This window comes from Struthio camelus, chromosome 1 (assembly GCF_040807025.1).
Source record: "Struthio camelus isolate bStrCam1 chromosome 1, bStrCam1.hap1, whole genome shotgun sequence".
Taxonomy (NCBI): Eukaryota; Metazoa; Chordata; class Aves; order Struthioniformes; family Struthionidae; genus Struthio; species Struthio camelus.
Window position 1 is genome coordinate 119,406,486 of NC_090942.1, and position 16,812 is coordinate 119,423,297.

Here is a 16,812-nt window from a genome sequence, read left to right on the forward strand (position 1 = left end):
ATGTTGTACATGTACACCTACAGTTGAAGATACATTTTAGATTTCCCAAGACTGTCATTTGCAAATTACATAACTGGAAAGGTATTTTTTTTCTCCGAAGAAGTTAATGTATTTGAAATTATTTCTGTCTGTGTTATTTCTGCATCCCAAGCCTTATGCTGGGCCAGAATCCAATTGCGATAGTCCCTGCAAAAATACAGCAACAACAGAAGACAGTTCCTGGTCTCCGAGAACTTTCAGCTGCAGAGACAAGAATATGGACAGCTTAAGCAAGAAAGGAAATGACACAAGAGAATTGAGATTTGGGAGGGTGGCGCACATGTGGCTGGCCACATGTGGCAAGGCTATTGCCTGAAGAGGCACTTTAGGGTTCGCTGTCATCAACTGCAGCTTGTCTTAAAATGCTGAGCAGCAAATTGGAGCAGTTCAGCAGCTGATGGAAAAGCAGCTCAGACTAAGAATAGTGGCCTAATCACTACCTTCTCAGCACCCAAAGGTATTTGCGGCAGTTTTGGATGAAAGACAAATAAAGGCCGGCCAAAGCCTCATAAGTGGAGACAAGTATCTTATGTTTGACGCCCAGGAGAAGAGGGAGCCTGGGAAGAAGATACAAAGAGGTGAGAAATACGGCCAAAACAACAGGAATTTCTGCCTCTGCCACTCCTACAAAAGAGGCTGGTGCTTAATTTATAAGTTTTCCAAAAAAGGGGGGGGGGGGGAATTCTGAAAAGAGGTGGCAGAATGGAATACTTCTTTGAAAGAAAACTAACTCCTAGGTGTCAATTCAAGCCTTCCTCCTTCCATAGAGCAAGAGCCATATGAGGAAACTGGGGGCCAGGGGGCAGGCAGTGGGGGCGGGAGGGGTGTTCCTGATTTTGACTAACTTATAAGGCATTAATTTGCAACGGATGGGCCAGTTCTTTGTAAATGCTACCTCTCGAGGGAGACTTGGAGTCCAGCTGGAAGAATAACCACTTCCTTCCCCGCTCAATGAACACCGTTATCCCAGTCAGTCTGGTTACTTAATGCAACACATAGTGATAGACAAGCTGCTCCGGACAGGCCAATATTCCTTCACTCCCACTGCATTTGAATGAGTTGAGCAGGGTTTCCTGTAAGTGCAATGATCTACCCATACAGAGCAGAGCAGTGTTCACAGCCAGACATTTTTTCCTGTTGCTCCAATGCACTTGTTTTTGGAAGCCAATTATCTTCCCACTTCTTACAACACTGAAAATCAGGGATGTTTGGAGAGCAAAACTAGCGCTGCTCAGAAACCAGTGTTTACACAACACTGCCATGAGTGAATTTTAGCACTCCATCACAAAAAGCTGGGTGGTGCAACTCATGACGGTAGCGCTGCATATGTGACCCCAGTCAGGGAGCCAGGACTGGCACGATAGCTGTACACTTACAACGCTTACAAACCCAAGTAACCGCATCTCTGTCAAGAGAGTTACCTCTGCATAAAAACAGAGCACCAAAGAACTGAATCAGATCCATGATGTCTACTGGGAGAGTTATATAAGCAGAATGACTGTTTTTTGCATTTGTTTTCTTGGTTGTTTTTTTCCTCTGTAGCTACTCTGTAAAAGTGACATACTTTTTTAAAGGGAAAAAGTGTGTCATTCTTATAGCACAAACAAATTTGCGTTCTGCAGCGAACATTATGTAACTGTGGCAACAAACATTATTTGAGGTTTTGGAATTTTTATTTTAGGTAAATCATTTAATAACTACCTTTCTAGTAATTATTTTATCCATGCTACACAGAGAGTATAGAGTTAATTTGAAAAGCCTAGCTTATGTAACTTTTAGAAAACATGTTTAAAGCAGTCATCTAGAATTAGTTTGTTGAAAGAAAATAAAGAGCTACTAAAACAGACCCACAGAATTGAAAGAGATAGGATCTGTAATCCTGCCAGCCAGCGCATACACAAAACCTTTCTGGTGCTTTTTAGCATATGCGGAGTATTTTTGCAAAACCAGAAGTCTGCCTAGCGGTGTTTAGGTACAGTGCTGAAATGCAGGGTCTCGGGATTCCTAGTGCTCTGTATAACACAGCCTTCTTGTGTAACCTTGATGAGACACTGCATTAATCACCTCAGTTTCCCCATCCCAGTGGGGATTACAGCGAGTAACTCGTGTTAAGAGCATAACGACTTACTATTTATAAAAAAAGGGGAAGACAGAACACTCAAAGTGAATGTTATCTACAGTCAATGCTTAAATTCTGGCACATTTTGCAGAAATCTTTATAATCTTTACTGTAATGCAAGTGATAGACTTGGATGTGTCAAAAGATCTTTCCATCGTAACGATTTAGCCCTGCCCCTAATCTCCCTCTGCTCCCTGCACTCCCTTTTCCTCCCTTGAATCTCCCGTATCAAAGATTTCTAGCCAACCGATTCAAGCCCTTTGGTAGGATGAGTGCCTGAGTATACCAAGGCCAGAACAGTTCAAAAATTACAGCCTGCTAATATTGTTCATGTTCATGAATTATGAAATGTAGCATTCAGTGAGATTAGCGCTTTATGAAGTCTGCTCTGTGAGATGATTGCTCTATGGGTTAGTCGGGTTAAGACTATTCATTATACAGCTCTTTGACTTTTGAGTTCCTGCTGCAATGTCAGCTAGTTCTCATCAGAGGGTATGAAAAGCTCTCAAGAATCAGACTGGATTTGCCTTGGCCATCTCACGGTGCTATAATCTGCACGCTGAAAGGCATTCAATTAAAGAGTTCAGCACAAAGTTACAGAGGTTTAGTATTATGCTTCTTCAGAAATACGCTGGGGCTGAATGGGTAATTCTCCAACTCAAGCAACACCCAGTAGACGGGTTTGATTAAGGTATCACTGGGGGCATAGGATTACTTTGGCAAACTTTCAAACTAGGTCGCTTAAGATTAAGTATCCCAAACAGCACCAGCACTGTGAACAGCACTGCTCCCAGTGCCGAGATCGATGGGGATACGGGTTCCCAGCTTGAGGATCCAGCCTCCAGTGCTCCTACTGAAGTGGCCACCGCAGGCTATTGCCCAGATGCAAAGGAAACACCACGTGCTCCTGTTTAAGAATTACTCATGTTTTCTGCTCCATTTCTCAAAGAGCCCTGCAGGCAACAGCGTCTCCTCCAAGGAAGACCTATTACCACTCTGGTAGTACAGGATATGCCACAAGGGCTTCCTAATTAAACAGGCATCTCACTCCTGGATGAAAGGTGCTCCTAGGTAAAGAGAGAGTTAGTTAGAGACACTGCCCATGCTTCAATATTCATGTCTCTTACTCTTGCCCAGGTTCTCTGCAGCTGCCCATTAGGATCCACACTGGCATGGGCCAGCCACATCACAGGAGCTGGGAGACATCTGAACACTGCAACGTGCACACTTGCACACTTCTGAACTCCAGGGAGTTTGGGACGTTATGAACAAAATACAACTGATCACCAGTAAATTACTCTGGAATTCGAATGGCTATCATCAAGGCTCCTTTTCATTTCACTGGTTTAAAAAAAAACAGAAGTTTTTGTTAACTCTGTGTAAGAATGAGACACTGAACTTGGTAATTTGCACCTTGCCAGAGATCCTGTGTTTTATAGATTCAGCTGTCTCCAAGCAGAGGAATATTTTTGTCCAGAGAGAGTATCACAGGAACCAAATGCAAGACTGGAACTAAAATTTGTACTGCCTCGCTTAGGCTTCCTACTGCTGTTTACCTAACTGCAGGCTTGGAAGGGCGGGAGGACAAAGCGAGAGGGAGGTGGAAATCATTGAATTGGTCAAACAAAGTAGAAAACACGTAGCAAAAAAAAGGAAAAAGTATTTTGTCCAAGACAGATCAGGGAGGCCATGGGAATACTAATTCCTGGAATTTTCCAAACAGAACAGGTCTTCATCCATAAAAAAGACAAATTGAATAAACAGGGGCTTTGTCCTTTTGGCTTAGTATTGTTATATGGAGTGCAGGGAGAAAGCAGCATAAAAACTATTGGCTAAAGAGAACTAAACAGGATCTAGTGGCTGTACTGCTCTTTCCAAGTGCCCTGATAGAAAGGCAGCAATCGATAACACAGCTTTCGTCAAAATCCTGTATCCCTGCCGTTGTTGAAGATGATGGAGTAGTGGCTTCATTTCTTATGTTGACAGTGCTATCATATTGATTGTAAATATCCAAAGTTTATGAAAAGAGGTTCAGCAGATGGTAATTTATCACACAGAGAAGGAATGAAATCGGAGGGAAAGGTGGAATGCCCTGGGCCAGATGGATGCACCGCGGAGTTAAAAACTAGAGACAGATTGAATGCTGTCGTTGTTATTAACAACAATGAAATGAGGCCCAGCAAGAAGGCTACGTGCCAGAACAGCTAAAAAAGCCTTAATAACAGTCCAGCGTAATGAAGTGGAATTATCACAGCCCCGTCAAATAGTGAGCTATTTTACTGATAAACCAATTGTGTAAAATATTAGTGGAACTACTTGCAACCCACTTAAATACATGTTTTAGATCTCACATGAACATGGGGTTTCATACAAAGCAAGCTATTGAGAAGGAAGAGTATAACACAAGCTACATGAAGCTAACGTACTGGTGCTCTAGCTTCTGCACTCTCATGAGACGACCAGCTTTGGATGTCCACTATGGTCACATTTGTTTAAAATTCTTGCTACATTTAGATGATCTCTAAAAGCCCTCATTCTAGAAAAAAGGCAGCCTTCAGCTGGTGAAGATCAGGTGAAAAGTGTTGGGGGCAGGTTCCAAGTCCTTGCCATCTTTCTGAACACAGCTGGTACTGGCCTCTGTTAGCAAGAGGCCACTGGATGGGATAAATCTTCCCCAAACGCTCTGGCCCATGACTGGAAACATTCAGAGCGCTTACAGTAACTATGCACTTACCAAACTTGCCACCAAAAGCACTATTAAATACACTAGTGAATCACTTTCTTCTCCTTGACTGATAGCAGTGATTCATGGGCACTTTAGGCACCCTGGACTGATTTAGTAGGAAAACTCCTACTTCCCCAGTATAAACAGTTCCTTACAGGGGTAATACTTCTTTCTAAATTATCTCTCAGATCAAAATTACTGGCTAGTAAAAGATGCCTGAACAGTTTCTTTCTTGGAAGGAGCTCCATTTAAGAGGACGCAAATTTTCCGTTCCTCGTCCTGTTTAGCAACAGACAATTAATTAGTTGTGAACATTCAGCAACATCCTGAAATTGCACATAACCCGTCTGATTGCTTCTTAGGCAAGCACCACAGAATAAATTTAAAAAAGAATGGGTAAACAACCTTACAGTTTGCGTGCTTTTATATGCCTGGTATCTCTTTGGAGCTCCTATACAGAACAAGATTGTCCTTATGCTGTTTTTCTTTTCTGTTTGGTGCTAATTCTATTATCATCCGGTGGTGAAGGTGTTCTGTTTAGGTACAATTTTCTCCAAATCAGAATGATACCCTTCCACCGGAGTAACAGGATCATCTGCTAACCAACACATTACTACACTTATCTGTCTTTAAGAGTCAAAACTTTCCAGGAAGCTGGACCATTTATAAATTTCATCTAAACCTGACAGGGAGAAATGGTTTTAAGGTTGCAATTGAGAAATACAAAAGCAGCTCAATAGCTCATTCTGTCTGGGAGGAATACAGATTTGAGAATTGTTAAAAATACACTGAAACATCTCCACACAATTCACTATAAAGTCAGAGGGATTATAAAAATTACATGAATGAGATCTGCTAACACAGTAATGAACAAAGCCCCTCAACCAGACATTGGGAGCTGATACTAAAGAATGCTTAGAAGGTATCTACAGGCCTGTGTACAACAGGGCAAGACTGTATGAGAATTAGCCAGGCTGTACCGGATTGCTAACAGGCTTTAGAGAAATAAGTTGACAGCCACAAATCAATATGAGCGATGCAGGGCAAGCTGAAGGAGTTTTCTGTTTGATGGGCTGCGATGTGTTTACACTTCCTAGGAGGGCTCCCAAGTCTGGTGAGGCACAGATACAAGCCAACTATGCTTTGCATGTGGATACTCGAATGAAGTGCTGAGTTTGTTACCTTTGGGAATTCAAAGAGATCACATACTGATATGTAAAAGCAGCTTTGGTTCCTGCCTCTTGTGCAATCACAACACTGGTGCAACAGTTCTTCCTTCGGTGTTTGAAAGAACAGAAAAAAAAATCACATATACTATTACAGCTGCTTGGAGTGGTTTAATCAGCAAGTGGCTTTAGCTGTGATTCTCTGAACAGAAATTTACTCAAAACAAAATAATACTACCCCAGACCTCTATGTACTTCTCCAAGCCGTAAGCATCATTCCTATCTTAAACAGTTTATGTCACAGTCACAGGCTTCTAGGCAATACTGCCCATTGCCTCAGAAAGGATTAAGGAATGAATTTCAATGCATTTTGGTTCCAGAGTTTCTAAGTGAATCTGTATGGCGTAAGTCTTGGTGAAGGCTGTACAGACAGAAGATGTTGTGAATGAAACTCCCCCATAGAGACGCACTGAAATAGCAGGGACAGCTTTACCCTTCTCTCCAAGTTACTGTGGAGCTCTTTACCAACTCATCACAACATTGTGGCAGCAGTTTGCATATTTGAAAAGTTACTTTTGCATCTCTAAAAGTTAAAAGTATTAGGGAAGGGGAATGGAGGGGATGTTTCAGTTTTGCTTTTTCAAAAAAAAGAAATCCACGTCTGTCAGAGAACGCACAGTTAAAGGGCAACAGACCCCTTAACAGGAAACAGTATGAACCACTACCATGGAACCTGAACAAATCAGCTTTTGCCTGGCTTTACCACTGATTTCTGGGGGGGGGGGGGGGGGGGGCTAAAGTATATAATACCATGAATGAGAATCAACCTGTAATCCAGTAAAGCGTCTTGCCGTGTGGTCCCTGCACACAACCTTAAAACACAGCTTGTGACACCCGCCCAGATTTGCGGTGGTAGCTCACTTTTGGTCCTCCAGTAGTGGGAGGAAGTTTCACCGATCTTGAGCACTGCAGTGTTTAATCCCTCTGCTCCCATATGACACGCTGATGACCCCCCAAAACTTATCTTGCCTTCATCCCAATAGACCACCCAGACAAAGAAAGCTTCTACAGGGATTGAGCTAACCACGAATTAACGCAAACAGCCTGACCACGCTCGAGTTAAATAAATGGCAACATGCTTAACCAAAATCCTCAAAGTGAAATACAGGATTAGGTTACTTCTTCTGCACTCGGTGCCAGGAAAAGGCAGTTCTTCCTGAGAAATGTAACCAAGGGGGTAGAAGAGGAAAAGAATGCCTGGAACAGTGGCTTGAAATCAAAACATATATTTTGGGAGGTTTCACCTGAGCAGTCACGTAACTTAACGGAGGAGGGAAATGTCTGCCATTTGGGATGATGACAAGTCACAGGACCGCTTGCTGAAGCACTCTCAAAAGAAACGTTTCAGTGGAATGCTTCATTGGAAGGGATCACTACTGCAAATTGCATCCATCTAAGTAAGCACAGCCCATCAAACAGTCAGCTGGAACAACCTGTCTGTGATTTTTAAGCGGAAAGTACTTCTAAAAACATGCAGCATATATAGGTTTACAGAGAATACAATTACTGCCAGTGGTACAAGCACTTCAAGAGTATAACTGTTAAAGTCCTGCTGTTTAAAAAAATTCACTGAATGGAGCTGTATCAGATATCAGGATTGCTGATTTGCTTTCCATTGGCTTCAGACCAAAAGCAAAGGAAGAAAAACAATTAAGATCTTCAAAAGAGTATCAAAATATTTGCCAAACGGAGACCAAAACATTCATTTTCACATGCCCCTTTCCTTGACAACACTGAGGCAGAGGTGTGCTCCCTGAAGGGAGTAACTGCTGTTCCCTTTAAAATACCCTGAATAGCCAATACATGATCTAATCTCACCCATCTGGGGATGGTGGTGACAGAGCAGCCAAGGCCTTTTGCCTATAGATCTAAAGCCCTCTCTCTGTTCAGGCTTTTCTCCAGGCTCATGCTAAATCTCCTTCCAGTTAGCCAGGCTATAATCAGCTCGTTTGGTCAAGTCAGATGGGTCTGGCCATTCAGATGCACTGAGAACCACAACACTCCCTGCGTGACCAGCAAGGAACCATCAGGACCAAAGATGTGGATTCACCAGCAGTTTACACTGGTTTAAGCTTGGGCTGCCACAAACCCGTGGTTATGCCTTCCCCCCCAGCCCTATTCCCACCCCTTGCTTTGAGTTGGTGCCAGCACCCAGCCGGCCGTTTGGTTAGTAGCTGAAAACAGAGATGTGTATATGTTTTTAATAGGGTTGTTTTTCAGCGGGCTCAGCAAAGTGGTTTGGCTGGCGGGTGCTCTCCCATGGGAATCAGCCCCTAAGTCAGGCTGGCCAAACTGGTTGATACGAGGATCTTTGACGTTCTGAGATTCAGAGAGCAGCTCAAGTTGCATCTCAGACCTTTGGAAGGACCTCAGTCTGAAAGGTGCTACAGGACTGCATGAACAGTAAAGGGGCACACTATCACAGGAAAACAGTAACCTTTGATTTTGGGGCAGTTAATAAGCTATGTGTCATTAATTGTAATTTACTGATACAGAACTTTAGCACAGTCTTTATTTCTTTCTTTGATTCCATCTGGAGTCAAATGATGAAGATTAAATGATCTGGGTCAATATCACTAAGAATCAAACTTTGGTTGAAAACAGCTACACTTCCCAGACTACAAACTGGAATACAGAAATACAGCATCACTTCCATCAAAGAACAGATTCAATTGCTGAAGATACTTGGTTTGGAAAAGAGATGAGCGAGGAGGGCTATAAGAGAAGCCTGTAAGGTCACTAACGGTGTGCAGAGAGTGCACAGGATGCTGTGGAAGCCAAAAGTAGAAAATGAATTCAGAAAAGAGAATTCATGTGGGACAGGTCGATTTGACGGTCTTGGATACATTCCTCACTCAGGAAGCTGCAAATTGCTGATTTTCTGAGACTGGCGAGTTTGTCTTAAAGGGAAGATCCCCATACTCTCCAAGTTTCTTTCGTTCTTTCTTTCTTTGCCTGAGCACTTGATATGTGGGAAACAAAGTACAGGGCTGGGTGGATCTTTCATTTGACCTAGTGCGGTCCTGTTTATGCTTTGTGGCTATATCCTCTGTGACACAGCATCATTTGTGAAAAGGTCTTATATAACTTAAACAGAAAAATATCAGCTCTCTGGCACGTAGCCATCCTACAAAATGTAATGAAACACTCTAACCCGACACAAAATTCTATGAGATGGTAAAAAAACCCACTATCTACTGAAAAAGATATTCTAAATTAGCTTTAGACTGGTTTCTGTGTACAACCTGATCTAATTCCCATGAAAACCCTGTCTTATTCTGAAAAACTTTTTATAAAGGATTTTTTTTAATGGATCCCAAATTCCTTCAGGCTCTCTGCACAGCCCTAAAAATAGAGTAAATTTGAAAATCTGACTACAGGGGATTTAACGTGCCAAGGACGTAATTTGAGATTGGCACTGAAACACTTGCCATTTCCAAACAAGTTAGACAGGAAATTTGTTCACTCTCTCCATATTCAGTTTCACAACAAACACTGGACTGAAGACACTGTAAAGGAACTTGCTTTCACTGTAGAGTAAACGCACATCTTACTGCTGTTCTTTCTTAAAAGCTATGCAAAAACTTGGACTGCACCATTGCAACACTAATGCTACAGTTGAAACTCCAGAGAATAATCCAGAAGAAATTGCAAATAGGCCTGCAAATCTCACACACAGACTAGCCACCAGAAGAGGAGAGAGGCCGCCCATCTCATATATGAGTGGTCCACCAAGTGGAAATGCTTTGCCCATCCAGTGTGGATTTAACGCACACTGGAGTCATGATCTAAATACATAAGCTACATAACAGCTTTTAAAACTGAATCACTCCTCACAGAAAAGACAGCCCATCCACAGGTTCACACCTACCAGGGACCACTGCTAATTCTTTCCCTACAAGCCAAACATCAGTGCTGGGAATCTGCAGGAGTTCCAGACATCAGTGGCCACTTGCTGTCAGCTGCCGCTGCCATCACCTCCTTGACCATGATGAAAATCAGCCAGGCAGGAGCAGGGCTCAGGGCAGGAGACCAGCAGCAGTTAGGGTTGGCTCACACAGATCCGGTGCAGACGCCAACAAACAGACATGCTGCCGGGCCTGCAGCATGGTGAGTATAGTACACCGTGTGACCAGAATGTCTTCTCTATGCACAGGATATGTCCCCCTGACTGCCCTCATACTGAAGCTGGAAATGTCAAAAGAGGGTCATATCCTACGCAAGGTTGTATCCCCCCAGTTCGATAGTCCAGAGAAAAGAGCAGTCAGAAATTACCCACAGAAGGAGAACATGGAACAAGTAGGTGGCAAGATGGGTGTGGAAGTGGCACAAAACCGTATCTCAAGGTTTCTCTTCCTAAATTCCCTTCCAGAGACTTCAATTATGGCTCTTGACAGCAGAGGAAGACAAGGTTAAGCCTCCCTCTGAACAGCCACCAGGAGAAGGAGTAGGAAGTCTCTTGTAGGCAAATGTTTAGCTGCAAGCTGGACATAACAGAGTCATTTCACAAAACCTTGATCTCAATAAGCAAACTGTAGATTTCTGGTCTAGATCTCACAACCCACAGTCAGAACAAGCTGTATCCAACAGGAACTTGCCTCCCTTTAAGCAAAAATGGGTGAAAATGTCAGCCAATTAAGCTCTTTCCACCTACACCACATCAGCTCCAAAAGCCAAACAGGATTCCAGCAGAGCTCTATGGGAAGTCTGGCTTCAGCAGATCTGAACCCTTAATGTTAAAATGTTACCAAAAGCAGAATGGCTGCGTAGGTGCCCCAAAGCCACTCTGTGAATATTAATTGCTTGCACATGTTGAAGACAACTGTCGCTCCAGTGTTAAAGGCTCTCCTTCTCAATTAATGAAAAGTGACTCCTACGTTTCAATTTAAGGTTTAAATTTGGAAGGGAGGGAATTTTTAAAAATCTGCTTAAATACAGTGGCCATTAAAGGGGTTTTTTTATTTCTTTAATGTAAACCACATACTTGTAAAGAACCCATGCATAAAGCATTATCCCAAAACATGTATGGCTGTGACTCCAACTCCTCCTTTTTGTCAAACACTCAAGGATGTGTTTTTCTAGCAGCAGTAGTCAGCACACCACAGAAATTTTAAGTCACTGGTAACTTCTAAAAAACTTAGCCCATATACAAAACATAACAATGTACATATGGCTGAACACGCGCGTAGCAGCGGCTAGATTCAGGAATCAAATACAAGGGCGCCGTTCCATTGCCATGGCCTCAGTCCTGCCATGTGCTCAGTGTCTTTGGCTCTTAGGGACCTCTCAGGCAACTGGACTGGTCAAGAACTACCTACAAGTGGCTATTGTGCCTTCCAGCACTTTAAGCATCAAGGCGGGTGAGACTAAAAGACCGTGCCAGCATCTCGCCTATGATTTTCCAAAAAATGAAAAAGACATTGGCACTTACAACCCCAAATCCCTATAAGCATGGGCAACAGTGAGCAAGGCAGAAGCCTCAATCCTCGCTTTAAGGCTAAATTAGGTGACTTTGAACAATTTTCTCAAAGCCCCTAGCTTCCTCTACATTGTTAAATAAAACAGGGGCAGTGATCGCTCACTCTTCTGGAGGCAAAGGGGAAAAACTCACTGTGTTCACACCGCATCGCACGTTGCCTCGGTCACCTCTGTGTGGCGTCCCTACGACACAGCTACCGTTTTGAGGGGTGGGGGCAGGGGGTGGACATTCACCATGTCAGAAATAACATGAAAGTTCTGCCTTAGCTCACTGAACTGTTTTTACCTCATGAAACTGAGGGTGTGTATTGCAGGCTCTGGGGCAATGCACAAGTGGGTCAACAAGAGCGTGAATCCCAATGAGAAAGTTTTGAAGAACTGAGAAGGGCAGAGGGAGCCAAAGTACGACTACTGGCAGGGTATGCCACCCCCCATGTCATGCCCAGGGACCGGCTGGCATCGATCAAACAGGGGCAAGGAGCACAAAACCGGTGAAGGACCATAGCTATCTGCTCTGTGTCTCAGCTTCTGCCAGTACATTAGGGTAACCATCACACTGTACTTCACACCACTGGTGTTGGGAGAGGAAGGACAAAGTGCTGAGATACTACAGGACTGGGGACCACGCAGGCAGCCCTGGTTTAAAGACAGGCTTGTAGCTTCCCTCCTCTTCACCTCATCTGAAGCCGCCTAATCAGCTTCACCAAGGAACTAATCTTTTTATTCTGCGTGTAAATTTGTACTTCCTTTCACTCTATTTATCAAACACATAATGAGAGTCACTTCCCTAAAATTGCTAAAGGTAGGTCCGGGCTAACATGGAAATCATTGCTGACAAAGTATCTTATATTTATTGCTTGCTGCTAGGATCAAAGATGTGGAAGGAATTTTGACCTTTCCAAAGCTTTAATTTTGTTGATTTTATTCGTGGTAATAATAATCTCTAGCGAGACTCCTTAGAGCCACTGTCTCCAAGCACAAGAGATACATTTAGTGAAACTGGCCCACCAAACGAATTCACAGGGCAGAGTGGAGGCCTCACAAAATGAAAAACAAATTCATGACTTTCATAAAGTGCCTCAGAGGAACCTCCTTAACAGCAGGATAAGCATCAAGAAGGAAAAAATATGTTTCACTCTTCACCAACAACACTGCTCTCTTTTTCTTAAATACACTTGAAAGAGGGCTGGAAGACAGCAGTTGCACTTAACAATCTTTTATGAAAGCTGCTATGTTTAGGGCTTCCAAGTAATATCTTTTTTTTCATTCTCCTCTTGCTTTTTATCCTGTGCTGTCTTGATGGAGCACCAAAGACTTTCTACGCTAGCGCTGTAAAAATACCTCCAAAAATACAGAGTTGATTTTGAAGTACAAAGCTGCAGTTGTGGGACACTGCAGCATCTGTTTTAGGACGTCATTTTTATATTTAGAAGCAGTATATCTCCATAGATCAAGCGCAGCCGGGAAGTCATTCAGCAACCCCTTTCCATCAGCTCTCACAAGTTAGTGCCAGCCAATGCCCTCCCATCAGCTGCTGGGGGGGGGGGGGGGGGGGGGCTCCTCTCACCCTCCGCTCCAGCGCAGCCCAACACCCATACTGCGGCACACTGCAACCTGCCTGACTCACGCTGTCAAGCCTAATATCTCTACCGCTGGTGTCCTGCCAAAAGCTCAGCTCGGCAGCGGGACGCAAGCCTGCTGGCCTCCAACTTTGATGCAACGTGCTGCTTTTTTTTTTTTTTTTTACTGGGTCACGCGGCATGGTGTGAACACTGCATGACACATGTACTAAAACATGCAATAAAATCGGGGAGCCACTGAGGCATGCAATTTAGTGCACAGCTCTGACCTGCGCGGTCAGACTGTTCTGTCTGTGTCCCCTGGCCATATTTCTGAGCAGATGCCCACAGCTAGAAAGTAGTTAACGTGAAAGATGTCACAGACAGCCTCTTCCATTAGGCAGCTGGACCACTGCTCCGAGAAGGTCCCGCAGGCAAGCCAAATGAACTGAAAACGAGTGCAATAGGCCTGCATGTAGAAGCTATCCACCTGTACAGGTGGATGGGATTTGTAACCCTTTCTATTTTTTTGCCTGTAAGAGCAGGCTGCCACTTACGAGCAGAAATGCTGTTTGCAGCACAAGGCAGTGCAGTGTAGCTTAATCAGACATAGCATAGCCAGAAAAAACAGGGCAAAAACATAATAAAGACACAGTTGCAGCCTTCAAAGCAAAGGTCATAAGAATAGCGTTCAGAAGGCAGGAGGGACAGGAGATAAAACAGTTCAACTTGGCTCCGTGCTGTATGTTAAAGAATGACAGGTACTCCTCCGTCCTCCCTGCCTAGCAGAGGCAGCACCTTCTCCGTACGTTTTCAGTTTATAGCAGGTGAGCAAAAGCAGCCCAAGAGCTTGCAGTACTGCCAATCTCTTCTAAGGGGACAGCACTGTTTCTCAGTGCTGTTTTGCACAGATGTGAACGTCCGGTATTTGGAGGAGTGAAATTTCAGTCCGGCGAGTGTTTATGATGGAGGGCAGAGGAAATGCTCACAAGATTCTCCTTTGCTGCCAGCCATGAGAGCTAAAGAGTGCACGCGCATGTGCATGCAGCGGGAGGGAGAAGGGGCACGGAGGGCAGAGGAAGGAGAACTGATGCATGTGAGCTCCCCAAGTGGAGTGATCAGTTTTGGCAGCTACCCTGAAAAAAACACTGCAAAACATACAGGAATATCTTTAGTTGGCAAACTGCAAATTTATACTTTCCAGAGAATGGAAGAATGGGAAAGGCCCCAGTGGAGTTACGGGTGAGGAATGGAGCATTAATAGGAGCAAGGCAGTTCCCGAAGTCATTTAATTCAGCTCTCTCCTGGATGCGCTTCCCTTTGTTCCCCTTCTTGGAAAAGGGGTGTTGAATGAAATCAGAGCCTAGAAGAACCCGGAATATCTCCATCTACAAAAATAACTTAGCAAATGTCATGCACTTCCATTTTACATAGAATAAAATTGCCTTACCTGAGTAGTTTTCGCCCTTCTGCCCTGCATGCTGTTACTATGGCTGATTTGCGGGTTGGTGGCCCCTTCTGAAAGGCAGTGAGATTTCCTGCAGGGGAGCGTATTGTAATTACTGTAGGAAGGTGCATCGTCAGCAGTAACTGATGCCATCTTATGGCTCCCAAGATCTGGGATATCGGACATTAAATTCCGACAGTACCCGCCAAAGGCATTTCGTGGGCCTCCGTTTATCGTAGCACTTGGGGTTTTGGGGGAATACAAGTCACTCATAGAATTGGCGCGTTGGCAGGTGACCAGCTGCTGGGGGCTGCTGCTTGCCTCCGTCCCGCGAGCCGCCTCGCCATCCTTCTCTTCAGCCAAGCCTAGGATTTCCTCATTGCTTGTTAAATGCTCCTGGCTGAGGTCGGAAAGTGAAAACTCCAAGCTGTCCTCGCGCCAAATGTCTGCAGATTTGGAGCGCTTTTTCTTGAAGCTGGCAGTCTCCATGAAGTTCGCCCCATTTGTTGTATACCGATGCGGCCTGCCGTCGCCCTCAGCCAGAAACGTAGGCTCGTCCCCGTAAAGCCTGCTCTCCTCCGAGTCTGGCATGCTCTGGACGGAGGCCGCCGTGAGAACGGTGCTGCTGTCCACGCTGGGAGTAACAGAGGAATCGGTGTGGTAGGAGACGGGCCGCAGGCCCATATCCATCCGGTCCACCCAGATGGGGCTCCCAAAGTCCTCTAGATTGGCTTCCTGCGCAAATGGCTCCAGACCATTTTCTGCCAGCGACTGGGGGATGCTGGGGGTGCTGCTAGAGCGGGTGCTCACTTCCGAATTCCTGTGGATAATTTTTCCTGAAGAAGCGTGCCTCGTCCGGCGAGAAGTTTTATTCGAGAGGCGAAGTGAGCGTGAAGTGTGCTTTCGGCCCAGGCTGGCATGTTTATCCCCGTAGAAAGCATGCTCAACGTTTTGGCTTTCCGCGTTTCCCATGGTTTCACAGTCTGCAAGGGGAAAGAGCGGGAACCATTTAAAGGAGGCACATAAACATGCACACAAAACACATACACACTTCAATATATTTGGTGGCCAGTACGGAAGAGGGTGTTTTTACAAAGCAATCTGCCCCATCCATGTGACTGTAGCGCTACTTTATCTCCTTTGTCTAGCAGGACTTAATTCTAACAGCAGTAACTAATTCAACAGAATTAATTAATAGAGCCACCAGCCATGCCAGTAAACTCATAAATATAAAGCAGTTAAATCTGTACACAGGAAAAAGCCAAAGACCATTGCTATGCTGGTGTAAATGAGGGGTGAGCCTTGAAGACTGCTCTGAATTGGAGTCAGTTTATCACAAAAGTACACTGGTAATCTTGGTTTTGCATGCATTCGTTTGACTATTAACATTAGTTAATCCTCCGCAATCCTAGCCAACAGTATAAAGTCAAAAAATCGACAGCTATTGTTCATTTACATGTAATGAGATGCCAAATGGTGGAAGGATAAATGCCTTATCTGTGATTTGACTCTTTTTGACAGGAACCCCAATTCAAAGCACCACATAGCAAAGTACAAATTCAACTATTCAGCAGCAAGCTAATGATAGGTTTGATTTCTGGAACAAAAAATAGTGCAACATTAATCAGGTACAGAGAGCCTCAAACAAAAAAGCCATATTATGAAAAATAAATTAGCATGAGTGACTCAGACTATATAAAAATAACCCTTCCTTCCTACTCACTCTAAAGCAGATAGCTAGATCTAAACACTTTGATCTAGCGAAGAGAAAACTGAGCTGGAAACTGAGGGACCCGAGCTCTGTCCTTGTCTCTAACATCTTGCGTTAAGCTGTGCGAGCCCCTTCACGAAACAGTTTCCCTGCCTAGAAAATAGGAGCAATGATCTGAATCAACTGTGGAAAATACTTTGCAAACTGCGATCTCACTCAACAAACCCCAGAAATGTTTTATTTGCAGTACTGGCTCCTTTCGGCCAAAGAGCAGAAGAGTAAGAAAAGTAAATGTTCAAGTATATTGTCATTCAAAATAAAATAGGAGAGATCCTGAAATGCACATAAGAATTATACCTGATAAATAAATCCATAAATCTTTAACAGAAATTCCAAGACAAATCTTTCTGGTTTTGAGGTTATCCTATTACTCTCGATTAAAAAAAATTCCACCTTGACAGCAAAATAATCTCCTTTTTTGTTTCTCAGGACAATTTCTTTCTAGAGC

The 16,812-nt window shown here is 44.0% G+C and overlaps 1 protein-coding gene across 21 annotated transcripts in view; it reads right to left on the reverse strand.

Annotated features, from left to right (window-relative positions):
• The window catches only part of TIAM1 (TIAM Rac1 associated GEF 1), a 199,652-nt gene that overhangs the window by 70,075 nt on the left and 112,765 nt on the right, over positions 1-16,812 (reverse strand). For all 21 annotated transcript variants that reach the window (XR_011135246.1, XM_068912090.1, XM_068912041.1 and 18 more), the window contains one exon: positions 14,597-15,576. Coding sequence is in view for 20 of the 21 variants with exons in the window: in XM_068911946.1 (XP_068768047.1) it covers positions 14,597-15,576 (980 nt within the window). In the remaining variant the exon portion in view is untranslated. The remainder of the gene's footprint in view (positions 1-14,596; positions 15,577-16,812) is intronic.